Source organism: Pseudogymnoascus destructans (assembly GCF_001641265.1).
Source record: "Pseudogymnoascus destructans isolate 20631-21 unplaced genomic scaffold scaffold_7, whole genome shotgun sequence".
Classification (NCBI taxonomy): domain Eukaryota; kingdom Fungi; phylum Ascomycota; class Leotiomycetes; order Thelebolales; family Thelebolaceae; genus Pseudogymnoascus; species Pseudogymnoascus destructans.
In genome coordinates, this window is record NW_020167526.1 from 961,502 (window position 1) to 985,057 (window position 23,556).

At 50.9% G+C, this 23,556-nt stretch overlaps 14 protein-coding genes across 14 annotated transcripts; 9 read left to right on the top strand and 5 right to left on the bottom strand.

Annotated features, from left to right (window-relative positions):
• Window positions 1–897: 897 nt before the first annotated feature.
• On the top strand, window positions 898–2,268 carry SPE1 (Ornithine decarboxylase; the record flags this gene model as incomplete). The annotated part of the gene is made up of 2 exons (XM_024466656.1): window positions 898–1,159; window positions 1,211–2,268. The coding sequence occupies 2 exons, from the start codon at window positions 898–900 to the stop codon at window positions 2,266–2,268; spliced, it is 1,320 nt and encodes a 439-aa protein (XP_024325193.1).
• A 179-nt stretch (window positions 2,269–2,447) lies between these two features.
• VC83_03008 (uncharacterized protein) lies at window positions 2,448–4,450 on the bottom strand (the record flags this gene model as incomplete). Its single annotated transcript, XM_024466657.1, has 6 exons — window positions 2,448–2,698; window positions 3,132–3,617; window positions 3,682–3,831; window positions 3,899–3,976; window positions 4,068–4,223; window positions 4,297–4,450. The coding sequence occupies 6 exons, from the start codon at window positions 4,448–4,450 to the stop codon at window positions 2,448–2,450; spliced, it is 1,275 nt and encodes a 424-aa protein (XP_024325189.1).
• Window positions 4,451–5,159: 709 nt separating this feature from the next.
• VC83_03009 (uncharacterized protein) lies at window positions 5,160–6,060 on the top strand (the record flags this gene model as incomplete). Its single annotated transcript, XM_024466658.1, has 2 exons — window positions 5,160–5,215; window positions 5,730–6,060. 2 exons carry the CDS (start codon window positions 5,160–5,162, stop codon window positions 6,058–6,060), a joined length of 387 nt encoding a protein of 128 aa, XP_024325463.1.
• Window positions 6,061–6,494: 434 nt separating this feature from the next.
• VC83_03010 (uncharacterized protein) lies at window positions 6,495–7,951 on the top strand. Its single transcript, XM_024466659.1, has 4 exons — window positions 6,495–6,594; window positions 6,651–7,036; window positions 7,127–7,325; window positions 7,401–7,951. The coding sequence occupies exons 1-4, from the start codon at window positions 6,565–6,567 to the stop codon at window positions 7,866–7,868; spliced, it is 1,083 nt and encodes a 360-aa protein (XP_024325220.1). The 5' UTR covers window positions 6,495–6,564; the 3' UTR covers window positions 7,869–7,951.
• Window positions 7,952–8,040: 89 nt separating this feature from the next.
• On the bottom strand, window positions 8,041–9,626 carry VC83_03011 (uncharacterized protein). The gene is made up of 4 exons (XM_024466660.1): window positions 9,162–9,626; window positions 8,969–9,111; window positions 8,816–8,923; window positions 8,041–8,761 (listed from the first exon to the last, which is right to left on the bottom strand). The coding sequence occupies exons 1-4, from the start codon at window positions 9,454–9,456 to the stop codon at window positions 8,126–8,128; spliced, it is 1,182 nt and encodes a 393-aa protein (XP_024325425.1). The 5' UTR covers window positions 9,457–9,626; the 3' UTR covers window positions 8,041–8,125.
• Window positions 9,627–9,957: 331 nt separating this feature from the next.
• Window positions 9,958–10,974, top strand: VC83_03012 (uncharacterized protein; the record flags this gene model as incomplete). Its single annotated transcript, XM_024466661.1, has 3 exons — window positions 9,958–10,081; window positions 10,576–10,687; window positions 10,734–10,974. The coding sequence occupies 3 exons, from the start codon at window positions 9,958–9,960 to the stop codon at window positions 10,972–10,974; spliced, it is 477 nt and encodes a 158-aa protein (XP_024325539.1).
• A 44-nt stretch (window positions 10,975–11,018) lies between these two features.
• VC83_03013 (uncharacterized protein) lies at window positions 11,019–12,061 on the top strand. The gene is made up of 2 exons (XM_024466662.1): window positions 11,019–11,198; window positions 11,291–12,061. The coding sequence occupies exons 1-2, from the start codon at window positions 11,147–11,149 to the stop codon at window positions 12,022–12,024; spliced, it is 786 nt and encodes a 261-aa protein (XP_024325538.1). The 5' UTR covers window positions 11,019–11,146; the 3' UTR covers window positions 12,025–12,061.
• Window positions 12,062–12,546: 485 nt separating this feature from the next.
• Window positions 12,547–13,759, top strand: VC83_03014 (uncharacterized protein). Its single transcript, XM_024466663.1, has 2 exons — window positions 12,547–12,644; window positions 12,696–13,759. Exons 1-2 carry the CDS (start codon window positions 12,639–12,641, stop codon window positions 13,662–13,664), a joined length of 975 nt encoding a protein of 324 aa, XP_024325428.1. The 5' UTR covers window positions 12,547–12,638; the 3' UTR covers window positions 13,665–13,759.
• Window positions 13,760–13,772: 13 nt separating this feature from the next.
• On the bottom strand, window positions 13,773–17,762 carry VC83_03015 (uncharacterized protein). The gene is made up of 4 exons (XM_024466664.1): window positions 15,393–17,762; window positions 15,066–15,332; window positions 14,426–15,009; window positions 13,773–14,365 (listed from the first exon to the last, which is right to left on the bottom strand). The coding sequence occupies exons 1-3, from the start codon at window positions 16,295–16,297 to the stop codon at window positions 14,454–14,456; spliced, it is 1,728 nt and encodes a 575-aa protein (XP_024325427.1). The 5' UTR covers window positions 16,298–17,762; the 3' UTR covers window positions 13,773–14,365; window positions 14,426–14,453.
• Window positions 17,763–17,767: 5 nt separating this feature from the next.
• VC83_03016 (uncharacterized protein) lies at window positions 17,768–18,163 on the bottom strand (the record flags this gene model as incomplete). The annotated part of the gene is made up of 1 exon (XM_024466665.1): window positions 17,768–18,163. Exon 1 carries the CDS (start codon window positions 18,086–18,088, stop codon window positions 17,768–17,770), a length of 321 nt encoding a protein of 106 aa, XP_024325221.1. The 5' UTR covers window positions 18,089–18,163.
• Window positions 18,164–18,285: 122 nt separating this feature from the next.
• VC83_03017 (uncharacterized protein) lies at window positions 18,286–19,728 on the top strand. Its single transcript, XM_024466666.1, has 3 exons — window positions 18,286–18,530; window positions 18,587–18,739; window positions 18,803–19,728. Exons 1-3 carry the CDS (start codon window positions 18,372–18,374, stop codon window positions 19,430–19,432), a joined length of 942 nt encoding a protein of 313 aa, XP_024325426.1. The 5' UTR covers window positions 18,286–18,371; the 3' UTR covers window positions 19,433–19,728.
• A 36-nt stretch (window positions 19,729–19,764) lies between these two features.
• Window positions 19,765–20,932, top strand: VC83_03018 (uncharacterized protein). Its single transcript, XM_024466667.1, has one exon. The coding sequence runs from the start codon at window positions 19,901–19,903 to the stop codon at window positions 20,837–20,839; it is 939 nt and encodes a 312-aa protein (XP_024325541.1). The 5' UTR covers window positions 19,765–19,900; the 3' UTR covers window positions 20,840–20,932.
• Window positions 20,933–21,172: 240 nt separating this feature from the next.
• On the bottom strand, window positions 21,173–22,193 carry PHB1 (prohibitin-1). The gene is made up of 2 exons (XM_024466668.1): window positions 21,808–22,193; window positions 21,173–21,754 (listed from the first exon to the last, which is right to left on the bottom strand). Exons 1-2 carry the CDS (start codon window positions 22,126–22,128, stop codon window positions 21,242–21,244), a joined length of 834 nt encoding a protein of 277 aa, XP_024325540.1. The 5' UTR covers window positions 22,129–22,193; the 3' UTR covers window positions 21,173–21,241.
• A 129-nt stretch (window positions 22,194–22,322) lies between these two features.
• On the top strand, window positions 22,323–23,230 carry QCR8 (ubiquinol--cytochrome-c reductase subunit 8). The gene is made up of 4 exons (XM_024466669.1): window positions 22,323–22,435; window positions 22,574–22,599; window positions 22,759–22,936; window positions 22,986–23,230. The coding sequence occupies exons 1-4, from the start codon at window positions 22,377–22,379 to the stop codon at window positions 23,038–23,040; spliced, it is 318 nt and encodes a 105-aa protein (XP_024325393.1). The 5' UTR covers window positions 22,323–22,376; the 3' UTR covers window positions 23,041–23,230.
• Window positions 23,231–23,556: the final 326 nt, after the last annotated feature.

Consider the following 23,556-nt stretch of genomic DNA (forward strand, 5'->3'; position numbering starts at 1 on the left):
GTTTGTGAGGGGGAGGGGATTTCTCATATACTCTGTCTACCTCGAGTTGTAGGAATCTGTCTACCTCGAGTTGTAGAGTACTTCCACCATATTCTGCGGTACTCTACTCCATCTCTACACCCCCCTTTTCATGCATCTACTCTCCAGACACCCTAATTCAACGACACGTTATTTGCCAGGCGATCCGACTTTTTTCAATCCATCCTGTACCCATTTTGCTTTTTTGCCCTATCCACCTACACTCACCCTACACTCACCCTACACTCACCCTACACTTACCCTAAACTCACCCTAAACTTACCCTAAACTCACCCTAAACTTACCCTAAACTCACCCCCCCTCCCCCCTCCCCCCTCCCATCCCTTCAAAACTCTGAGCGACTTTCCAATACAAAAAATTCACTCTCCACACTCTTCTCTCTAACACAAAACCCACAACAGTTCGTGTGAGAGGCTTTTACCCAACGCACTACACGATCGCCTTTGGTCGGAATCAAAGGCAGAAATTGATACCACGGATCATATCCTATCGACACCAATCGCCCGAGTACCAACTTTCAACAACACACCTCGCCCGACCCCGAGAACCCCACTGCTGAACGTCCTCGATCAACTTGAGCGGTTTCTTCTTGATCCCCCTCAAACCGACCCCATTCCGTCCCCGACCCTTCAGCTGCCGCATAGGACGGGTTTAGAGGTTCTTCCTCTCGCGGAGGAAGAGTCGAGCAGACCTCGTCAGATCACTTCGGGATCAGATAGATACAAACCTCCTTAATAACCCTTTCGGAGCCAACCGTACGTGTCTTGCCCCAAATCCAATCAATAGCTGTTTTGCCAGTTGCTGACTTCGATCTGCAGAAACCCACCAAACTACTACCCCTTGGAACTTCTGAGGGTTATGGCACCTTCCGCTGTCACAACTACTGAAACAACATCCAACTTTCATACAAAGTTTGAGGCAGCCCCTCACCTTGATCTTCATGGCGTCTCTTCTCCGAAGGGTCTAGTGGGCGATGCCCTCAAGAACAGGGTCGAGAACATTGATCACGAAACATGCGAATCTGGCGAGGAGGATGCCTTCTTCGTCGCTGACCTGGGCGATGTCTACAGGCAGCACATGAGATGGAAACTGAACCTTCCACGCGTCAAGCCGTTCTATGGTACGTTCCCTCATTACTTTTTTAAGGGTAACAGAACTAACATTGGAATAGCGGTCAAGTGCAACCCCGACCCCGAAATCGTCCGCCTCCTCGCCGAGCTGGGAACCGGCTTTGACTGTGCCTCCAAGGCCGAGATCGAGCAGATCCTCAAGATGGGCGTCGACCCCGCCCGCATCATCTACGCCCAGCCCTGCAAGACCAAGTCATACGTGCGCTACGCCGCCGACAGCGGCGTCAAGAAGATGACCTTCGATAACACCGACGAGCTCTACAAGATCAAAAGGTTCTTCCCCGACGCCGAGCTCTTCCTCCGCATCATCACCGACGATGCCTCCAGCCTGTGCCGCTTCAGCATGAAGTTCGGAGCTTCTTTGGATACCACCGTCGAGCTCCTCGCCCTCGCCAAGGAACTAGGCCTCAACGTCGTCGGCGTAAGCTTCCACGTCGGCTCCGGCGCCGGCGACCCTCTCGCCTTCCTCAAAGCCGTCCGCGACGCCCGCACCGTCATGGACCAAGCCGCCACCCAAGGCTTCTCCCTCAAAACCGTCGACGTCGGCGGGGGCTTCTCAGGGGAGAACTTCGAAGCCATGGCAGCTGTCCTGCGCGAGGCACTGGATGAATACATCCCCGCGCACGTCGCCGTCATCGCCGAGCCGGGCCGCTACTACGTCTCCTCCGCCTTTACGCTCGCCTGCAACATCATCGCGCGCCGCACCGTGACCAACCCCGACACGGCCGAGAACAGCTACATGGTCTACCTCAACGACGGCGTCTACGGCAACTTCAGCAGCATCATGTTCGACCACCAGAACCCGATTGCGCAGGTCCTTCGCGCCGGCGACGTCTCGCTGCATGGCACTGCCGCTGCGCAATCCGCGGCGGGGGGGACGGAGTACTCGATCTTCGGCCCGACGTGTGATGGGATCGATCATATCACCAAGAGCATCCGCTTTGAGCAGACCCTGGATGTGGGGGATTGGTTGTACTTTGAGGATATGGGCGCGTATACCAAGTGCTCTGCTACCCGCTTCAATGGGTTTACCGATGCGCATGAGGTTATTTATGTTTCCAGCGAGCCGGGGGCGAAGGCGCTGCTAGGCATGAAGTAGATGCGTGGGGTGCGACAGGGCAGGATAGGGCGGGATAGACTAATGGTTCGATCACCTGAACCCGGTAGCCATCGTATCTTCCTCGCGATCTCACACCAACTCAACTTGACATCCCAAACTCTTTTCAACATGCACGCTCTATCTGATAGACATCCAAGTTATCTGTACTTCTGAATTAATCAATATGTCTGATGATTAGACACCCAATCGTGACTCGGTACCTCTTCAGCGACTGGATATACGCCAGAGATCCTCAAACCGCATCTCACGCTCGCCAGATGCCCAACATAAAGTACCATGGCATAGTCGGACCTTCTTGGAGCCTCCTCAACTGTCCTCAGCACGTATCCGGACCGTGTCAGATCCTGCGCCGCGGTCATCAGAGCGATTTCAATTTCCACGAGAATCTCCTCGACTTCCACAAGAATCTCTTAAACTTGTACGAATACCTCCTCGTCAAAACCCTCTCGAATCATGGCACATCCGTTTCGGTCAACAATCTGATAATGTGTCCTACGTTCTCAAGAAGTCAGGATACAGCCTTCAGTTTCTGGGATTGTTCCTCATCGCAGTGGCATTTATCATATATATTTACATGTGTGTGATATGTCATGAGCCACTCTTCCCGCTGTAATATATCTCCACATACTTAACTTATACATAGCTAACATGTTATAGACTGTATCAGATCATAGGGTATTTTCTGCAGTGAGGAGATAGGAGGAGCTTGGAAAGAACGAAAGGTTGTTAAATACAGGGAGGTAGTTTGTTGCAAACAGAGCGATTTGTACACTTTGGAACTTGGAGTTTAAGCGTTATGAAATGGATGGGGCGGAATGGTACTTTAGTTGGCATAATGATACTTTGGTGGCCCATGGGCCTGAGCATCCTGATATCCTGCGCCAGCTTCTCGACAACGAAGCCGATGTGGTGCTCGAACTCCTTCCTCTCATAGTACCCCACGCCATCAATCAGGCAGAACAACACAACCGACTGCGGCAGCTTCCCAACAAGCCACTGGAAGAGCCTGCACAGCTCGCCCACGTCGCCGAGCTTGATGAGGTGCTCGTCCAGCTTCTCGCTAGCGAACGACCGCGTGTCAAAGTCAAATTGGCACAGCAGCTGGCATATGAAGTTCTGGATGATCGTGCGGCCGCCGGTGTGCCGGTCCGTGTCGGGATCCGTATGCAGACGGCAAAAGATGAGGGGGGTGAAGCGCGGAGCTCTTGCCTCGAGGGACTGCGCGAAGGAGGAGCAGAAGAGCGAGAGCCCGGAGACGTAGCGTTGGTCGTCGTACTTGCCGTGTACGAGTAGCTGGGATGAGATACGGCTACTACCCACTCCTTGAACTGGGTCGATCGGATGAGTTGCTCGGCCTGTGCTTGCTCGTTGAGAGGGACTCGCATTTGCCACCTTTCGTTGATGAGCTTCCGGTCACGTTGGGAACGCTGAGAAGCTCTTGCGGTTTTATGTACTGATCTGGCTCCACGGTGCTGTATGGTGGAGCGACTGGCGAAGCTGGGCGCGAGAATGTGTAAATAACCTTGAGTAAATCGGATCGATCTTCACAGGCACGCCTTAAGTGTCAGTCTTTCCTGCAAATAAAATGAGATAACCTGGCTATTCTCACCTTTCTCTCTCCTAGCATCTAGTTCGTCTAGTAAAGGGTCAAACAGTGACAAGATCATGTCCTTAATATGGCTCGTTTCTTTGTTGAAATTCACTTGTAAGCTTTTCTGGACACGACGTGGTAGGAAGGAGGTGGATTAGAGCTGAAGAAGGTCATTTCCTTCACTAACCTTTGATCGTCTGGAATCCTTGCCTAACCATCCACATCTGCGAATTCTTCGCCTGGCGAATAAGCAGATCGCCCTTAGACTGGACCGTATCCAGTGTGGCAAGGGCCTCTTTCTCATAGTCGCCCCTCTTGAGGATGGAGCCACCTATTCGGTTTACTATCGGATATCAGTAATGGCGACAATTTCAGAAATACGAAGAGAAAGAAACTGGCAGAACTCACGAACAGACTGGATGAGAAATCCATGACGGACTCAATCGCGGCGAATGCGGCCACAACAAGATCAATCGAGGCTTCGTCGATATTATCATCATCTGTAAAAGTTTGGAGGAAAAGCTCAATCTCCTGAAACATCATATCAATATTATCGAATGAGCCCTCCATGGCTTTTCTGACTTCTGCGGCTTTCTTGACTGCCTAAATCCGAACAATTATCTGTGAGTACAGCTTCTCTAGGCATCTAACTTTCCCCAGGGAGAGGACAAGGAAGCCAATGAAGCCAATGAAGCCCTTAAACAGCCCACGACGTCTGCCCCTCCCTTACTTCTTGAGATTCGAGCTTTGCAAGAGAGACTGTTCCAGCTAGAACAGCAGGCGAGCCAACAGCCGAACATCCACGGTGCGAATTTTGCGACTGATGCAGATGCAGATGCAGATGGGGAAATTGAGGGCGAGGAGGATAAACGGCTCCGAAAAGTTATAAGGAGAGCTCGCTGGGCTAAGAAGTCAGTGGAAGCGGCCGAAAAAAAAGCTGGGGAAACCGAATAGGACAGGGCCGAGTATGCATACACAGGCCCGTTATTAGCCACAGAACCCTCCGCGTACCAGGTGCCAAAGATAGAAGATCATGCGTTTCGTGATTTTTTTACTTATAGAGAACTTCGTTTGTGGGCCATTAACGACGTTAAGCCAGACAAAGTCAATAAGCCGGCACGTGCGATCCGTCCACTAACATCACTTCAACCCATATACTCTCGCAAACTCGGTCCGCCGACTCAGTGGGATACTTCTGACAACGATGAGTGGAGAGTGATGGCTCAACTCGCTCAATAGACTTTGACTACTTCCGTGCAAGACTGAGGGGTGACTTCGAATGGGAGCTCGACCGCCTTCGTGCCCAGAGAAGCAGATATATAAAGCACAAGGAAAGTAAGAAAGCCAAAGAGGAACGAGAGAAGGAAGAACAAGAAGTGAAACTCGGACAGGAGGTACTGGCCGAAGCGCTGTTGGCGGAGAGCCAGCTTCCCCAGAAGCTGCATAGTCGGCCTTTTGCAAAGCTACACCCTGCTAAGTGGGAGGTATTCAGAGCTCTTCGATGCGTCGGAGGCGTCGTGTTTTGTTATCGATATTCTCATCGACGAGCCCAAGATTTCAGACAAAACTGGGGGAAGACACTTGAAGCCGAACCCCATAAGCGCCGATGTCCAACAGACATCTGGAACGGGTCCTCCGGGAGAACTAGATGGGCAAGGTCTTCTACCCGAACGCATAAGAATCCACTCAAGGCATCTCATCATGATTCTTGCCCGTATTCATGGCTCCAAATTGGTTTCTGAAGACAATGATAAAAACACGTCGCTTGTCTTGCTCCGACCCTTCAGCTGCTAAGCTATTACGACGAGCAAATACGGGAGTGGCACTCCAAGTTGATACATGACCATAGCACACCGAAGTCCGGCACTGAAGGCGGCAAGAAGTACGACCTCAAGGCCAAGTCGACCACACAGGTAAAGCTTAAGGCCGAGCATCTGAATATCGTCTCCGACGCGTACCTTGAATTCATTCAGTATCCCAAGGTGGTCCACTGCACTGACGCCGACACCCACGCTAAAGAGTCAGGCATTCGCGCGCTCGAGTCCGTCATCGCAACCATCAAAGCCAGCAGAGGCATCGCCACGGGTAAAGATGGGGAGGAAGAGGAGAAACCACTAAGAAAGTTCAGGCTACTGGCGTCGCAGAGTTCCTCGGGAGGGTCGAAGGGGCAAGATGAATAATCGTGGCGATAGGCATTCTTGAGAAGAAATTGGACGGTATAGTTGGTGGTTTGGCTGGAACATCTATCAGTCTATTTTGCTATTACAGTAGGAATATAATATAGGGCAGTAGCAACAACGGTCTTTTCTAACAGCCGCCGTATAACCCGTGTTTGAGGCTGGCGACTATGTGAGGACCGCAAGTAAGGCTAGACTGTCTTACAACGGCTGTACGACGGCTACCAATGTGTATGGTGGGCCGATAAGGTATTGTCGATATGTTACGTAGTTATTGTTGACGCAAAATCTTCAATTACTAAGCTAAATGCACCAAATAACTTCGAGAATTAATTTCACCTCCATAATTTAAGCTTATCTCTTACTAACCAATCAGCAATAGAGAATGACATATCTCGCAGAGTGCTTAATGCATTCTGTGCTCTACTCAACGATGGCTTCTCATATATATCTATAAATCAAGTCTACCATTATCTCATATATCCTTTTTACTATCTAGTCACTTATATGTCGTACTTAGTAGTTACACGATCACTAGTAAGTCGAAACCAAATTCCTTATCTTATAAAAACTGACTATCCACCTCGTCACAGCTACCATTACGAAAGCGATTCGTGCGTGCCACTATTCTGATAACATCTACATTTACCTATAAATTACCACGACGCCGATTAATTAGTTCCATTCCCGGAACCATGCGTACAAATGGGGATCTGAATAACACCTCAGCAGCGCGAGAAGTCGCACGAATCGACATCGATGCAGCATACTCCTACCGGTCCCTCGCTATCAGCGAAGCAGAAGACGACGCGGCGATACGCAAGTCGTACCGTCCATTTCTTCTCAGCCCAGATATCACATCTACCGACTGGATTAGCAAACTCGAGCTCAGCACTGTAGTGAAGCTAGCCGGGGAGGATTTCCACAAGGCTGGCGAGCGCCTCAAGGTTCTCGTCCTGTATGGAAGTCTACGTGAACGGTAAGCACTTTTGCCCACCTAACTTCCTTTCCGCTATCATAGGTGCTGCTTTTCAGTTACCTAAAATATTAACTTTTATGCCGCACTTAGTTCCTACTCCCGGCTACTCGCCTTCGAAGCCTCCCGCATCCTCTTCCGACTCGGCTGCGACGTCCGCATCTTCGACTCAACTGGCCTCCCCATAAAAGACGACGTCCAGCACAACCACCCCAAAGTCCAAGAGCTTCGCGACCTCAGCCGCTGGAGCGACGGACATGTCTGGGTCTCTGCCGAGCAACACGGGAATCTCGTAAGCACCCCTCCCCCCCAACTCCACCCTACATCCACGCCACTACGGCGAATACATACTAACACACACCGCCAGACCGCCGTCTTCAAAAACCAAATCGACTGGATCCCCCTCTCCGTCGGCTCCGTGCGCCCCACACAAGGCCGAACCCTAGCGATCGCCCAGGTATCAGGGGGCTCGCAATCTTTTAACGCGGTGAACTCTCTTCGTCTCCTCGGGCGCTGGATGCGCATGTTCGTCATCCCGAATCAGTCCTCTGTGCCGATGGCTTATACGCAGTTTACCGATGAGAGCCCGGCTGATCCCGTCGAGGGCGGTAGTCGGATGATTCCGAGCGGGAATCGGATGCGGATTGTGGATTGTATGGAGGAGTTTGTGAAGTATACGATCTTGATGAAGCCGCATTTTGCGTTGTTTGGGGATAGGTGTAGTGAGAGGGAGGAGCGGGTGGAGAAGGAGAGGAAGGCGACGGAGAAGGCGAGGAAAGAGGCGGAAGAGAAGAGGGTGGAGGTGGATGATGCTGTGGCAGACAGCGTAGAGTAGGGGTCGGGGTCATTCAAGGTATTGATTAATGAAACTATAGACTATAGACTATGTAGTATAGGTAGATTTATTGAGTACGAAACATTGTAAAGTTTTTGCAGCTTTAGAATTAATCCCATTTAGTAAAAATATATTTTTATAATTATTATTATATTTTGTATTGCAATGAACAGAGGTGACAAGTATTGCTCTATTCTAACTACAATAGTTTCTAAATTATTTATCGAGATTATCCATTAAATTTATATGCTACATTTTTAATCCTTCCATGCTCTTCTCTGAGCGTACCATTTCACAACATAAACAAGCCCAAGGAGTACAGGAACCTCGATCAGAGGGCCAACCGTTGCAGCTAGTGCTTGGTCACTATCCGCACCGAAAGTTGCCACAGCCACCGCAATCGCGAGCTCAAAGTAGTTGCTTGCAGCTGTAAAACTCTGTGTCGCCGCCAACTTATATCCAAAGCCAAGTTTATGCGTGACCAGCAACGTCAGGAAAAAGATAACGGCGAAGTACACAACTAACGGCGCAGCAACTCGCACAACGGAGACAATCTGGTGGACTACCTGGTGGCCTTGCGACGCGAAGAGAACGAGGATAGTGAAGAGAAGACCGATGAGCGACCAGGGCGCGGCGAATTGAAGGAAGACCTGGTTGTAGAACTTTTCGCCGCCAATCTTGAGGAGTGTAAAACGTGTGAGGATGGCTGCACCAAGGGGGATGCCGAGGAAGGCCGCTACACTGGTTGCTACTGTCGAATATGAGACGCTGACGCCTGGTCCGCCGTGGCTGATAACCTTTATGAAGAGGAGGGCGAGCGGCGCGAAGAGGACGATTTGGAGAAAAGAGTTTACTGCGACCAGAATAGCACAGTATTCGTTATCGCCACCAGCCTACAGAGGTTGGTGGTTAGCTTGTATCGTTGCATGAGGTAGATTGAGGCTTACCAGTCCAGTCCATATCAACACCATGGCTATACATCTTGCGATACCGACAAGAATGAGTCCTTCTCGGAGGCCCTGCTTATCGGGCAAGAAAGCCCACGCAAGAGCCATCTATGGCCGTTAGAAGTTACAACTATAACATGGGCTCGGACGTACCATAACAAGGGGTGCAACGATCCAATTTACGATAATGCTGAAGCCGATCTGGACCCAGATTTCTCGCTTCCGAAAGACGTGGTGTAGAGCTTCGTATTGGACTTTGCAGAGGATGGGATACATCATGACGAGCAGACCGATTGCTTCCAAGGTTATTAGTCTAACTTCTTAAATGTTGGAGGTCGGATCTTACCGATAGGAACAGACACTCCTACAAACTTTCCTTTTTGTAGTGCAGGCCCTACATTCTCGACGAAGTTTCCGAGCAGGATTCCGATGAGCATGGCGAGGAAAATCCATAGGGCTAAGAAGCGGTCGAGGAGGCCGAGAGATTTAAAAGCCGAATCTTTCTGTTGTTGAGGATCTTCTATACTTCCAGGGCCTGCCCTTTTCTCGATATCGGGAAAAATGCCGTTAACACCAGGGTCGGTACATGGAATCTCATCTGATGCAAGCGGACTGGCTGGGCTCGCTTTCAAATCTGCCATTTTAAAAGACAGCTCCCGCAAACCCTGAGCCTGATAAGGCGTGGTAGATCTGCAATAAAAAATAAGAATAATATAAATGAATCTGAGGAAAATTGGCCCTTAAGTTGCGAAGTGTATATTGAAATATAGAGAAAACATGATATCTAAATGATAGCAATCCCAATCGAGCTATATGAGGCAACCAATCAAAGGGGAGCAGCGACATTCACGACGGGGTGGCTAGCCGCGTTTTAGCGCGTTCGAGCTTACGATTTTTCGATTTTTCAAAAGCGGCTCGACCACCTAAAAGTGAGTCCATTTTTGACAACGCGGTTGCACCGCGACAGTGTGTTGAGAGTGATTGATGGGGTGCGGGGATACACAGCCAATTTAGTATACAGTATGTAAAATATAGATCAAATTGAATTACTACACTATCCTACGGGCCTACGTATCCTACTTATAAGCCCTGGGGGAAGCCCCGAACCCCGGCAGTCTGAGGGCTCTTCAGCTTCAGCTGTGATGGAATTCAGCAGCTGCATGAGATCTGCGAGCCACCGGAGCTTCCGAGCCAATCCGGGAGTCGGACTTTACGCCGGGGAAAACTTTCGGTTTCAGGCTCCTCCAACACAGTGGACGTCCACGGGTGAGGAGGTACGACGCGCGCGAGCGACAAGCGGGTTACAGGGTGGAGACGCAGCGACTCTTTGATTACTGCTTGCAGATAAGGCATCTTCTGAGCCTCTTGGAATGTGATAGGACTGGAGACGGTTCCCCGTTGTGTTTCTCCTTCGATTTCTGCCCGCAGTTTGCAAAGTGTGAGAGGATTCCGTACAAGATAGTTAGGATGGAACTTAAACTTATGCCCGTGGTATCACTTCCGGCACCAGCGGTACAGGTGGAGATGACATCATCCATGGAGAATCTATCTGGCGCAGCTCGATATAGAGCAAGAGCTTTGGAGAGAAAATCTTCTTCTAGCTCACCCTCTCCTTTATCTTGGTCATTGTTTCTCTTTACCCGATCCAGGGAGAATGCAACAATATTTTTAGGGGATGATAGTAAACACGCTCTAAAGAGCCTATAGTAGATAGCAAGCCCCCTTTGGTAGTGCTTGCAGCTAACAAATCCCCATTCCAGAGAAACTTGCCAGTGCAGACGCAGCACCAATGCTTTGCGCCGGGTTGACAACCTATTCGGCCCTGCGGAAATGCAAAGCCAGAAGCGGTGAATGGGTCGTGATTTCTGGCCGGTGGGGGGTTAGGCCATCTCGCCGTTCAGATCGCAACACACGCCAGGGCATATCGAGTGATTGGAATCGACCATGGGTCAAAGGAAGTATTCGTCAAAGATTGCGGCGCCGAAGTGTTTATTGACATGCCAAATTTCAGCGATGAGGATATCGCCAAGGAAGTCAAACGAGTGACAGGCGGTCTCAAGCGCCTAGTCCAGACCGGGCGCTGGACCCTGAGATTAGCGAGGCACAAACCCTGCATTACTCGCGCCAAGCCAGCCAATAACCGTGGTACCCGCGACTAGTACAGGGAAAGAGAAGACCCTCCCAGGTTTGTGGGTAAATAAGAATGGGAATTTCGCATCCGTATCCAACCTCTCACCAGCCCACCGCGCCTGTTCATCGTTGGAGATTCGTCTTCTCCCTCCTCGTTCCTTCACCCGCTGAGGATTGAAATTTCTCAACCCCAAAGTCGAAATGTCCCACGCAATGGGTCCAGTTAGCCACGGCGGCTCCCTTGGAGCAAGAGGTACGTCGCAATGCGCCCAGATCACTCCTTCCCTTGCAGCAACCCCAATGCATTCCCCGCTTTCGCGAACCCGTTACTGACCCCTTGCGCAGCCTTCAACCACTCCCGCGCCGACGATGCCGAAGTCGAATACGACCGCCTCCGCGACCTCGCACGCGCCGAAGCCTCGAAGCGCTCCAACTGCTTTGCACGCTCCCACGACGCCTACTCTGCCGGCGATGGCGCCGCCGCCAAAAAGCTCTCCGAGGAGGGCAAAGAGCACGCTGCGAAGATGACCGCCTACAACAAGCAAGCCTCCGACTTCATCTTCCGGGAGAACAACGCCGATGGCAAGGTCCCCGCTGATACGATTGATCTGCATGGGCAGTTTGTGGAAGAGGCGGAGGATATTGTGGAGGAGAGGATTAAGTATGCGAGGAGTACGGGACAAACGCATCTCCATGTGATTGTGGGGAAGGGAAATCACTCCCCGGGGCATATTCAGAAGATTAAGCCGAGGGTCGAGAAGGTGTGCCAGGAGTTGGGGTTGCAGTATAATACGGAGCCCAATGAGGGCGTGTTGTATGTCAACCTCCAGGGCGGAGCGCCGGTCAGGCCTCCGCAGCAGCAGCCTTCGGGGGGGCAGGGAGGGTACCAGGGTGGACAGGGGGCATACCCGGGTGGTGGACAGCAGCAGCATGGTGGGCAGCAACAGCATGGTGGTCAACAGCAAGGTGGCCAGGGACAGCAGCAACAGGGCGGCCAGGGCGAGATCGAGAAGCTGGCTCTCAAGATGCTGCCAAAGATTCTCCAAAAGTTGGAGAAGGCATGCTGTGTTATGATGTAAATGCGGGATGGGACTTTGTTATTCGCGGATGCTGGAGGTGGGTGGGGTTGGGAGGGAGGGGATCTTTCGGTTGTATGTTTGGATATGTTTGGCTGGGAACTGGATAAGAAGTTCTGGGAACGTCGATCCTATGATTATACCCTGTAAGTTACACATCAGACTCAATTGAACGGAATATACGCACAAGAAGCAACTTTTACGTTGAAGACCTGGGCAGTGGTTATGGCTGGGGATTTATTTAGCTTGGGTCGTCATAAATAAAACTGTGTTATGCATGAATACATGATATTTTAAAACGTTGGTTGTCCCCATATATTTGAAATTGATAGTCGCGTTCAGTTAGGAAAAGCTATTTAGTAGTTCTTAAGATTAAGTTTAAGCACTGAAATTTAGACTAGGTCTTTATATTTTAATATCTACTAGTCTAATTGCTTTAAAGCTTAGTATAAATTAGGGGTGGTTGGGAAGCCTGGTCGCGTTCACTTATCTCGCTGTCAAAATTCTTATCAGCCAAGCAAACCACACAAACACCAAAAATCCACCCCACACCCCACCAAAGATCACCACCACCATCACATCCCAAATTCCTCACCACAACCCCCAAAGCCTTCACAATGCCTGTACGCACCCCGCTCCCCCTCCTCTCTACCTTCCCCAACTAACCCCTCCAGCTAATAATCATAACCGGTTACCCCACCGCCGGCAAAACCCACCGCGCCACCCAACTCGCCTCCTACTTCTCCTCCCTCCCCCTCCCCCCGCGCATCCACCACATCACCGACACCTCCCTCGCCATCCCGCACACAGTCTACGACCTCTCCTCCGCCGGCGCTCACGAGCGCTCCGCCAACGCTTCCGAAAAGGATGCTCGCGCCCGCGTGTATGCGGAGGTGAAACGCCATCTCAGTCCAAATGATCTTGTGATCTGCGATGCCGCGGGGGGGAACTACATAAAGGGATGGCGATACCAGTTATTCTGCGAAGCGAAAGCGCTGCGGACGCCGTGCTGTGTGGTTCATGTTGGGACGCCGGTGGAAACTGCGAGGGGTGTGAATGAAGCGCGGCTTGCGGCGCGGGAACGGGGGGAGGAAGGGGCGGGGGAGCCGTATGAGAAGGAGACGTGGGAGAATCTGGTGTTTAGGTATGAAGAGCCTAATGGGATGGTGAGGTGGGATAGTCCTCTTTTCACAGTAGGATGGGAGGATGCAGAGATTGATTTCGAGGCGATTAAGGAGGCTGTTTTGGGAGGGGGAGTAGTGAGGCCTAATGCCGCGACTGTGGCGACGAAGCATGTGGAGGAGGGGTATTTGTATAGGCTTGATCGCGAGACGCAGGCGGTTGTGAGTAAGATTCTGGAGTGGGTGAAGGATCATGAGGGGGAGGAGGGAGGGGTGATTGATATGGAGGAGGAGGCGCAAAGGAAGGTGAGGTTGGCGGGGAAGAAGGGACGGAGGGATGAGGATGAAGGGGAGGAGGGAGGGGGGTTGGAGTTGGCGCTTCCGCAGGTTAAATTGGGGGTGCCGGTGCTGCAGAGATTGAGGAGGCAGTATATTCAGCTGCAACGGCTTGAACCGAGCGGGGCGGGGAGAGTCAGAGAGGGATTTATTGGGTTTTTGAATGCGGCTTTTGAGGAGATGTAAGAGCGACTGAGGTTAAAAATAGCGTAGATTAGAAAGGATGAATTATGGGATAGAAAGAGATACCCAAGGCGTTTAAATGTGTCGGAGGTTAGCGAATACTATGAACTTACCCTTTGAAGCTATTCATCGCTGGCATTAGCACACAACCCACCGAACGTGGAACCATGTTGTAAAAACACAATAGTTACGCAATCTATCTAAAAATATCAAAACAAATACAAAAACATCAAAACAAATTTCGGCTCCGTCCATCTCATCCATCCTTCATCTCTCTCCAACACAGCTAACTATATAAGCAACAAACGGCTTTTAAGTCATGAGCACCTCTCCACGAATCGGCTCTGCGCGCTCTGTCGTAGTCTGGTTCCACTTTCATCCTTGGGCATACTCTATAATCCTGACAATGCAGTAAAAAGTAGATCCTCGTGGCTGACATCCTGAAAGTCTCCTTGTCCGGGTCTATTGTCCTCCCACGAGCAGACTGGTACTGACTCGTGGGATTTAGGTTTTCTTTCCATGGCTGTACCGTGTATTCCTGGGCATCCAATGGTCTTGTAGGTTTAGAACTGTTCTGTGCATGACTGGTAACATGACTGTAGATAGAATAGGGAACAAGGCAGATCATCTCCTGGCTGGCAATATCCATGCAAGGTCAAGAAAATCCTGCGGTCTGGCTCCGCTATTCACTGGAGTCTTTTGGTCTGTTGAACGAAGCATGGGTTAGAGATTGAAGCGCACCGAGCATAAGGTTATAAACATACCATTACGTGCATCCTGGGTGTTTGTTGTTCAACCTGTGGGGCTGTTGGTCCTGGCGATCTTCTGAGAGGTGGCTGCCATCTCCTTGAGGTAAGCATTGGCTTGGCGGAGCTTAACCAATGCCTCCGGATCACTTGGGTCATTGAGAAGTTCCATGGCAGACAGGAGCTGGCGGCGGTGCTCACGGAACTGGTCCTCCGGGCTGGGCCCATTCTTCACTGGTTGTGGCGCAGGAATATCCTTGGGAGGGGAGCTGGCAGAATTCTTCTTCCTCATCTTACCATCAACAGAGCTGGTCTTACGCTTGCGCGGCAGTCTGGTGGGTTGGTCCGAGTCAGTTGGCTCAGGTACGGTATTGTGTACTCTCTTCATGTGGTCACGAAGGTTCCAATGACGAGGGAATCCATTTCCAGGGATGGCTCGGTCACAGTTCTCTGCGGTGCAGAGGAATGGTTTTTCGCCGTGTCCGTGCATGGCATGGGCCTCACGCTCATGGCGAAGAAGGCAGGCGGTTGACGAAAAGCGGGTTTCTCCACAGGATTGGACCTTGCACCTGTAGGGCTTCAAGTGGGAATCGACACATTTGCTACGATAGTGGTATTAGTATAGAACATGCATGGGAGCGATAAAATAAAGTCGTACTCGTAGTTGCACTTGAGCTTTTCGGGCTTGTGGTTGCAAGGAGGGTTCATAGATTCCCATGGGCAGTGGTATAATGCATCCAGGCCAAGGACGGCAGTGTGGTAATAAGGGTGATCCCGAGCAACATTGTCCATTTCGGATGTTTCGCCATTGCGGCGACCTCGGTCACTGAAGCGGTCTTCGAGAAATTCCAAGGGTTCGGCGCCAAATTTGAGGTAGGGATCCTCGTCAATCCTGTTGTTGGGCACCATAGATTTCCTGGAGCTCCTAATGGCGGGGAATGTGTTAAGAGGTGAACGCAAGGCACAGGGCAAGGGGTGAACGAACCTGGGAGACTGGCCATTGTTGAAGGCTGGCAGGGCATCGAGTGCGCTGCTTCTCCTCGACATGGGAGTTGACAGGCCAGAAATTGAATATGTGGGCGATGAGACCTTTGGGCCGGCATGGTCACCAGACATCCAGGAAAACTCCGGGGTATAATCTCCAGTATGGGCTCCGGAAGTCACCACGGAATGTGGCATAATCTCTGACCCTGTGGTATAGATGCTCTCGTCCGTTCCCATGGCAAATATGTGCGAAGGAGATCCATTGGCAATTGGGACCATATGGCTTGGCGACCGGTGATCACTATTACTCGGCCCGGTATGAAAGTCTCCAGTTCTGGTATCCTCTTCGTCCAGAAACTGTAACTCACTGAATTCATTTTTCACAAAGTTTGTGTTGTCTGTATAAAGACCAGTATCGGATAGACTCGAAGAGCAATCAAGAGTGTCCAAGTGGTCTGAGAATACAGAGTAGGAAGAATCCAGTGTGCCGGGATGGTCACTTCCGGAAGTAAGGTCTGTGTTAGATACCATGATCTCCAAGGAAGTTTTTGAATATAGCGGCGCCATCTCGTCCATGGTATAGGGGGAGGGAGTCTGGTTCCACTGGTGCGAAATGTTGCCATAGAACGGGCTGTCATCTAATCCTGGAGGGGATCCATTTTGGGACGTACGGCTCCTTACACCAGATTGGGGATTCTGGTGGTATCCTTTGGAGATTCCGGACTGGTCATGTGGTGCGTGGAAGTTCTGTGGGCCTCCAACTGTCTGGGGTAACCATAAGGGTTCACTGTATTGATCCCTCGAGGGAACGTCTATATACCTGCCCGATCCGTCGTCGGTGTGATCTTGCAGTCTGTGTCTGGCCATCATATCAGGCAAAAATGAAGTCGCAACAAGAGTAGTCATGTCCTATGGGTCGACCTCCGGATTGTTTGGTGCTGGGTATCCCTGGCTGTAGTCACAAAGAACAAAATGGAATTCCAGGTGGTTAGAAGAGTGGTAGATGTCGTCCGTGGTATAAGGCTCCAGCTAAGTGTGGTGATATCCAGATGGGAATAATCGGTACAAAGGCCAATTGGGTATAGTATGTGTAGAATGGATGAATACTATCCAAATGGTGGGAATGCAGTGAGGTTTTCGTGGGAAAAGGACGGAGGGGGAACAAAATGGGAAATGCGCGACTTATGGGATGTGGGAAGGAATCTTTCGCTTGTGAACTCGGCGTGATGTGACACAAGATGGACGTGCGCTTTAATGAAGTGTGGGAGTGCGTTGTCCAACTTGCCGCAGGGTCCCCAAACTCCCACCTCACTCGCTCGAATTAGCCACGAATCAGGGAGGTTAAGCGGGAGCTCATTCGTTTCCCTTAATGTGACTGTGAGATGAACTGCATGAGGAACATACAGATGTCCATTCAGAAGGCAGAGGTGTTGATGTGTTGGTTTCACCGCGGTCGATATTCTACGGCCAGAGAAGTTCGGCGACTTGAGGACAGGCTAGCTACTGCTGGCATTGCATGGAGCTGGTCAGCCATTAGTGCAGCACATCAGCCAACCAGTTTGAAATAGCAGGCGCAAGGCGGTCTTCTCTGGTCAATCATACTCGACGCCAACCCGCTACTGCACTGGGAAAATGCCGCGGGCATTTGTGGCAGAGTGCGATCCCTCGCATAAGATGAGATTATTGCTTGGAAATGACCATATTGCGCATATATCCAGACTTTGATATACCAATATGCGCCCATATAACGTGTCTTGGAAATGTTCGTTTCGGTGGAACAGAGACAAAAACCCAGGAAAGGGAATCCTTCCGAAATGATGGGTTCTCCCGTCCACCCGCTTTCCCGCGGCGGTGATCCGTTCCGCGCGGATCCGTGATTCGTAGGGGACATTGTAGTTTTAGTGGGACTGAGTGGGACTGAGTGGGACTGAACCCTGTTGAAGGGTACAAGTGCAACAGGATGCAGAGTTGACTTCCGTTTTGTGCTCCACCCGTGCTCCGCTCTCTGCCAACCACAAGGAAAATGAAAAGGCGGTCTGAGGAGTGAAACCAGTGACAGCAGCGATATCAGCGAAACAATTACAACTGTTCCCACAACTTCGCACCGGGCGGAGACCTGTCGCCAATGGAAACAGTATGAGCCGTGTCTGATCGCCTCTTGTCAGCAATAATACTTCGTAAAAGACTGGCATGGTTCGGTCGAGTGGCCACCACCCCCTCTTTTCTCGCTCCTAGATTGAAAGCAATTGGCCGCGGTTGATGCGGCCCGTGTCAAAATGTGCTTCGAGGCTTTCACCAACCTCCAATGGAGAGGGACTTTTTCAGCTCGTGGGTTGAATGGGTGTCTTGCACACGTCGACAGAGTTACCAAGATGCCTACTCATGCGGATGGATCCGCATGGATCCGCATGAGTAGGCATCTTGGTAACTCTGCACATACTCAAATTTGTATTTTGGTGATTGAACCGGCGGTTGTCGCCATGTTGGCGTCTTGAGGTAGGTTGGGGGAGATGAAGAAACCATCCGCTGGACAAGGCTTGGCATGAATGCGTCGTCTGCTCCCACTTTCGAGCTTTCGCGCTTTCGTGACAACTCATCTCTTTCCACCAAGACAGTCAGGCGGGTTGAGCTCTTGCGCCTCGTGGCATCGCATGCACCTTCGTAACTGGACTCAATACTGCCTTCACCAGGGCTCATCGTGCGCTGTCGAGTCTTGTTGGTACTGTTGTAATGAGAGACGAGTGCTATGACGGTGATGATGATAATACAGTCAGTACCGTAAGTATCGGCAGTTAATGGGGGAGGGGAATGTGGGTCGGGAGCTCATGGAGCGTGCTTTTGTGTGGATGCCAGATCACGTGACCTACCACAGACATTCTGAGCCACAGCTCTCCAGCCACAACCCCAAGTAAGCCACATATGATGACAGCATAACCACCATGTCGACAACGCCTGTAGTTCCTGAGAAGATATAAACAGTATGGCGCGGCTTTCCACCCCAGGAGCAAGGGCTCCCGATCATACATCCTTAAACTTAACCCGTCTAATATCGCGGCTCCAAAATACTCTACTGGAACCGGATGCGGAAACGTCACGTCGTTTGCGAGCCTCGGGTTTTGAAAGGCGCAAGGTGGAAGCTGTAAGTTGCCGCGGCGGTAGAATGCTTTTTGGTCACGTTAATGATATGTTCTGTAGAATCTAGAATATGCTAAGACTTTGCTGTTGCGCCTGGGCCAGGAAAGCCCCAATGTAAAACCACAATCGAACAAGCTAGATGCGCAGAGCGATCTTGATGCGAAAAAACACCAGTTGGATGCACTTGATGCAAGGCTACACGAACTGAACGCAGTATGCTGTCCCAGTCCACCGGTATCCACGCACCAGAGCAAGGTTAACACTTCATCCGTCTAGGCTGGCCAAGAGTACGACGACAATGCTTCCTCTGAGGGAGAAGACCTCCTGGGCGAGGACACCACCCCATCCGAATCCATAGGCGACAGCCACACACCTGCCGCCGGCGATACGACTGATGACGACGATGCCGATTACCAACAGATTCTCTCAGAGCGCAGAGCCGCTGCCCAAGCTTCCCAGACCGAATCTCAACCGAAGAACGCCCGCGATGAATTATTCCCCTCATCTCTGCGCGCGCGGCATGGGGAAGCCACTACTGGCATCGATACCGCCCAAGCCACCTCCTCCTCTACCTCCGCCCCAATCACAGAATCCCTCATGAAGCACCACCGCGCTGAGCAGGAAGAGCTCACGACCTCCCTATTATCCATGGCACAGGCGTTAAAGGCTTCGACACAATCGTTTTCTCAAACCTTGGAATCGGAGAAAGAGACGGTGGATAGAGCAGGCGAGGGATTGGACAGGAACGTGACTGGACTAGAAGCTGCGAGCAAGCGCATGGGATATCTACGGCAGATGAGCGAGGGGAAGGGGTGGTGGGGACGGATGATGCTTTACGCATGGATTTTTGGACTAATGTTTGCGGCATTCTTTATAGTTGCATTTATGCCAAAACTAAGGTTTTAGATACCCGAGTTGCGGTTATGCCCGTGTCAATGATGTTTAGGCGTTCAGGGGCTAGAAATGGTAGGGGATGGAGGTTATGTACGGGAGATGGGCTTCCTCATTTGTAGCTGTGCAGTCCGCAACTGTATAACATTATTTTGGGCAAAGAAATGAATTGGCAATCAACACAACGAGTAGTGACGACCCCTGCTGATGCCTATTATTATGGATATATGGATTGAAAGCAGGATCTTGTCTCAAAAAATTGCTGAATAATCACGTTTCTTGATGTAACTTAGTGTCCTGCAAACACAACGTCTTATCTCCAAAGTCCGCGTTTGAAGCGACGATCAAGCAAGTATATTTTATTTAGCACGGGCTCCATAATTGGCATTATCGCTATAAGTAAGTTTCATTTTCTCAGTATCTTCAGGTTCAACCATCAGGCTTCATCTGGCCCATCTCAGCCCTCACTTGGCCCATCCCGCCATGTCTTCCATCTTGGTCATTGGTGCCGGCGAACTGGGCACCGAAGTCTTAAAGAGCCTCGCCGCCCACCCATCCAGCAAAAATACACAAATCAACGTCCTTCTGCGCCCCTCCACTATCAACTCCACCGACCCAAGCAAAGCCGCCGATGTCGCCGCCATCCAAGCCCTGGGAATCACCCTAGTTCCAGGCGACATCGTTCAATCCTCGCCCGCCGAGCTAGCCCAACTTTTTGCCCCCTGTCACACCGTCATCTCCTGCACTGGCTTCATCGCCGGACCAGGCACGCAGATGAAGATAGCCCAGGCCGCTCTGGAGGGAGGCGTGAAGCGCTTCTTCCCATGGCAATTCGGCGTCGACTATGACGTCCTTGGCCGTGGCTCGGCTCAGGATCTGTTCGATGAGCAGCTGGATGTGAGGGATTTGCTGCGCGGACAGAGCGCTACGGAATGGGTTATCGTTAGCACGGGGATGTTTACCAATTTCCTCTTTGAGCCGAGCATTGGGGCTGTTGTGCTCAATGCCGAGGATCGAGGGGGGACGGTTGTTAGGTGTTTGGGGAGTTGGGAGAATAAGGTTACTGTCACGACGGCGCAGGATATCGGGATTCTGACTGCGGACATTGTGTTTGCAGAGCCGAGGATTGCGAATAAAGTCGTCTATACGGCAGGGGAGACGATTAGCTACGGCCGGCTTGCAAATGTGGTTGAGAACATTGTGGGGAACCCAGTGAAGAGGGAAGAGTGGACTGTTGAGTTTATGGAAGGAGAGTTGCAGAAGGACCCGGGGAATGTGCTGTGGAAATATAGGGTTGTGTTTGGAAAGGGGAAGGGCATGAGTTGGAATGAGGGGCAGACGTTTAATATGCAGAAGGGCATCCAGACATCCGATGTTGAGGAGTGGGCGAGGGATATGGTGAATAAGAAACTCTGGAAGTAGAACCATAATGTTTTCGAACGAATTTATAGAATCTCTCGATATAGGCCCCGTCACAATGTTTTCTGGCCGAGACATCGAATCTGGCCAAGGCCCAATATCTTTGGATCAAGTCATGCAATCCCCCACCGTAGGCCCTGTCTCGATGGAACCCTCCCGTGGAAGACCCAAGTCGCAATGGCTTCGCATCAAGACACTGAGAGTCCAATTGAAGGCCAGGGCTCAGAATACTTTGGTCGGAGCGTGGAATATCTCACCGAAGACGTAGCCGCAAGATATTTCCGCAGTTTCATAGAAACTACACAAATACTCGTATGCCAGATATATGGACGGTTGTTAGAAGACCCAGGGGAGATGCTATACATTTTACTATTCTACTATTACACTTAGTTCTGTCAACACTGTTTATCTCAAGCCCAGCAAAAACTTGCCACCATCCTTGCCCTCTGCGCCACCTCCTGGTAGGTATGTAACGTTGGGGTTGCCCGCCAAAGTCTGAGCAATCTCCCTGCTGGCCTCAATCCTTCTGATCATAATAAGACCATCTCCTGCCTTCGCCACTGCCCTTGAAATAGTATCGGCAGACTCGGCTTCTCCCTCAGCACGGATAACGTTTGCTTGTCTCTCCTGCTCGGCCTTCTCGACGATGAATCGTGCCCTCTCAGCATCCTGCTGGGCGATCTGCTTCTGCTCGACTGCGCGGGTGAACTCCTTTCCGAAGGTCATGTGCGTGATGGAAACGTCTTCAAGAGCGATGTTGAACTCTTGGGCACGCTTGAGGAGGTCGCTGCGGATGCGGTTGGAGACGGCCTCACGCTGGGTGATGAGCTCTGCGGCGTCGAACTGGGCGACGATGGATTTGAGGACTTCGTTTCCGATGGATGGGAGGACACGCTCATCGTAATCTTGTCCGAGGTTCTGTAAAAAGTCAGATACAGTTCTATACGCGTCATAACGGAGTCTCATCATACCTGGTAAATCTTGGGCAGCTGCTTAACATCGGGCCTGCTCAGCACTCTCAGTGTCAAGCTGACCATCTGCAAATCCTTCGATCCCGTTGTCGTCGAGATGTTTCGTGGCTTCGTTCGCACATCGTAGAGAATGGCCTTTTGTAACCATGGAATCAAGAAGTGTGTTCCCTCACTGACAACATCCTCCTTTACACCAGCCAGCCTATCGAAGATGACGGCTCTGCTTCCACCCTTAACATCGTATATCGAGGCCTGGGCAAAAGAAACTCCCACTGCCAGAGGGATGGCAAGCTTATACAGCGTGTTGAGTGCTTGCGCCATCTTGAAGTATTATGCGGATAGGTCGTGGGAACTGGTAGTTGAACGCGTCCAGTATATCTTCGGAGCTATACTTTTGAGGTTGATCGTACTGGCATTGCTCGTTACAATTTCGATGGACCGCGCTAGTCCAAAATGGACTAGCGCATTTCGGCTTGGCGCGCCTCACAAGCGGTCGCAAGATCTTGACGCTCATCCATCCGAGAGCCGATGACCAAACTTCTTCAAGCCACTCCAACACACCAGTCACTATGCGCCCAACTCAAGCTCTTTTCGGCGGCGGCGGCCCTGAGGTCGGAAAGTACGGAAGGTGAGCATTGGTCCTTATCCCCATCAATTCAGGACAGCAGGGTGGTGGCTCTGGATTGACAAGCAGTCCTGCCCTGACTTGCACCTTGGATACGCAGTGGTTAAGATGACTTTGTATGCTAATAAATCTCTCTTGCAGGTACATTGGTGAATGGGGCAACTTCGGTATGGGACACTCTATCCTTTAATGATCTTGAGATGTGTAAATGGCGACGTCGGGGCATATCGGGATGCATCACAACGAGTTCCAATATATACAACTTAACCGTTGGGGGAATAACGGCCGTGCAATGAGACCAGGTGGCTAATACAGCGTTTTCTTAGGTAGCCCAAAGCAAAAGGGCATCGTCTACTACGGCCTGAGCGCCAACGCTCAGCGTCCTCTTGCCGGAGCTCTCCACGCCGCTTTCTTCAACACCTGGAGGCGATTCAGCGCCCAGGTCCTTTACGTCGCTCCTCCATTTATCGTTGCATACCTTGCTATGGACTGGGCTATCCAGAGGTTGGAAGATCCGTCTCGATATCCGTGATTATAACTAAGTGTTGACTAGGAACCACTACCTGAACTCGAAGCCAGGGCGTGCCGAGCATGGCGAGGAAGCATAAAGGGTGTCTGTCCCATGTGCGAGGGGTTGTAGATTGTGCTTGGGTGTGAATCTATGGGCTATATCAGGCTGGATCGTTTGAATGGTTCATATGGAGTAGCCAAAGAGCCCTCTGTATTGTATAGAAGTACGAAATAGAGCAAGTTTCAGCAGTGCCTAGTTTGAATATTCTTTTGAATGGTTATTTCAAGTCACATTGTGAGAAGCGTAATTGATGTTTGGCACATGATCGAGCTATTTACTATTTACGTAGAGCATGAGCCAGAGATTAGATAGAAGTTTATAAAGCCCACCTTGGGATTGTGGCTAATCACGAAGAAAATAGTAAATATTTGTATATTGTTCTTATTATGACAGTTCTTAGATTAAATTAGTGGTTGTTCCATAGTGGTCAATCGTTCAAGATTGGGTGGTGGTGTAGAGTTAGTTTGGCATAGCAAACTTTGCCGTTGTTCTGCCGAAGCGCATCATCCATCGGGAGTATATTGAAATTTAGACGCGCTCAACAGGGACCCTG

What these genes read in the sequence shown, in the direction of transcription:
- VC83_03010 (XM_024466659.1), top strand. Translation starts at nt 6,565, where the DNA reads ATGTCGTACTTAGTAGTTACACGATCACTA. An exon ending in TAGTAGTTACACGATCACTA is followed by an intron (nt 6,595 to 6,650) that starts GTAAGTCGAAAC and finishes ACCTCGTCACAG; the next exon opens with CTACCATTACGAAAGCGATT. An exon ending in CCGAGCAACACGGGAATCTC is followed by an intron (nt 7,326 to 7,400) that starts GTAAGCACCCCT and finishes ACACACCGCCAG; the next exon opens with ACCGCCGTCTTCAAAAACCA.
- VC83_03011 (XM_024466660.1), bottom strand. Translation starts at nt 9,456, where the DNA reads ATGGCAGATTTGAAAGCGAGCCCAGCCAGTCCGCTTGCATCAGATGAG. An exon ending in AGGAGTGTCTGTTCCTATCG is followed by an intron (nt 9,112 to 9,161) that starts GTAAGATCCGAC and finishes TAACCTTGGAAG; the next exon opens with CAATCGGTCTGCTCGTCATG. An exon ending in TGTTGATATGGACTGGACTG is followed by an intron (nt 8,762 to 8,815) that starts GTAAGCCTCAAT and finishes CAACCTCTGTAG; the next exon opens with GCTGGTGGCGATAACGAATA.
- VC83_03013 (XM_024466662.1), top strand. Translation starts at nt 11,147, where the DNA reads ATGTCCCACGCAATGGGTCCAGTTAGCCACGGCGGCTCCCTTGGAGCA. An exon ending in CGGCTCCCTTGGAGCAAGAG is followed by an intron (nt 11,199 to 11,290) that starts GTACGTCGCAAT and finishes CCCCTTGCGCAG; the next exon opens with CCTTCAACCACTCCCGCGCC.
- VC83_03015 (XM_024466664.1), bottom strand. Translation starts at nt 16,297, where the DNA reads ATGACTACTCTTGTTGCGACTTCATTTTTGCCTGATATGATGGCCAGA. An exon ending in AACAATGGCCAGTCTCCCAG is followed by an intron (nt 15,333 to 15,392) that starts GTTCGTTCACCC and finishes CCCCGCCATTAG; the next exon opens with GAGCTCCAGGAAATCTATGG. An exon ending in AAGCTCAAGTGCAACTACGA is followed by an intron (nt 15,010 to 15,065) that starts GTACGACTTTAT and finishes CCACTATCGTAG; the next exon opens with CAAATGTGTCGATTCCCACT.
- VC83_03017 (XM_024466666.1), top strand. Translation starts at nt 18,372, where the DNA reads ATGGCGCGGCTTTCCACCCCAGGAGCAAGGGCTCCCGATCATACATCC. An exon ending in AAAGGCGCAAGGTGGAAGCT is followed by an intron (nt 18,531 to 18,586) that starts GTAAGTTGCCGC and finishes TATGTTCTGTAG; the next exon opens with AATCTAGAATATGCTAAGAC. An exon ending in GGCTACACGAACTGAACGCA is followed by an intron (nt 18,740 to 18,802) that starts GTATGCTGTCCC and finishes TCATCCGTCTAG; the next exon opens with GCTGGCCAAGAGTACGACGA.
- VC83_03018 (XM_024466667.1), top strand. Translation starts at nt 19,901, where the DNA reads ATGTCTTCCATCTTGGTCATTGGTGCCGGCGAACTGGGCACCGAAGTC.
- PHB1 (XM_024466668.1), bottom strand. Translation starts at nt 22,128, where the DNA reads ATGGCGCAAGCACTCAACACGCTGTATAAGCTTGCCATCCCTCTGGCA. An exon ending in AGCTGCCCAAGATTTACCAG is followed by an intron (nt 21,755 to 21,807) that starts GTATGATGAGAC and finishes GACTTTTTACAG; the next exon opens with AACCTCGGACAAGATTACGA.
- QCR8 (XM_024466669.1), top strand. Translation starts at nt 22,377, where the DNA reads ATGCGCCCAACTCAAGCTCTTTTCGGCGGCGGCGGCCCTGAGGTCGGA. An exon ending in GAGGTCGGAAAGTACGGAAG is followed by an intron (nt 22,436 to 22,573) that starts GTGAGCATTGGT and finishes TCTCTCTTGCAG; the next exon opens with GTACATTGGTGAATGGGGCA. An exon ending in TGGTGAATGGGGCAACTTCG is followed by an intron (nt 22,600 to 22,758) that starts GTATGGGACACT and finishes GCGTTTTCTTAG; the next exon opens with GTAGCCCAAAGCAAAAGGGC.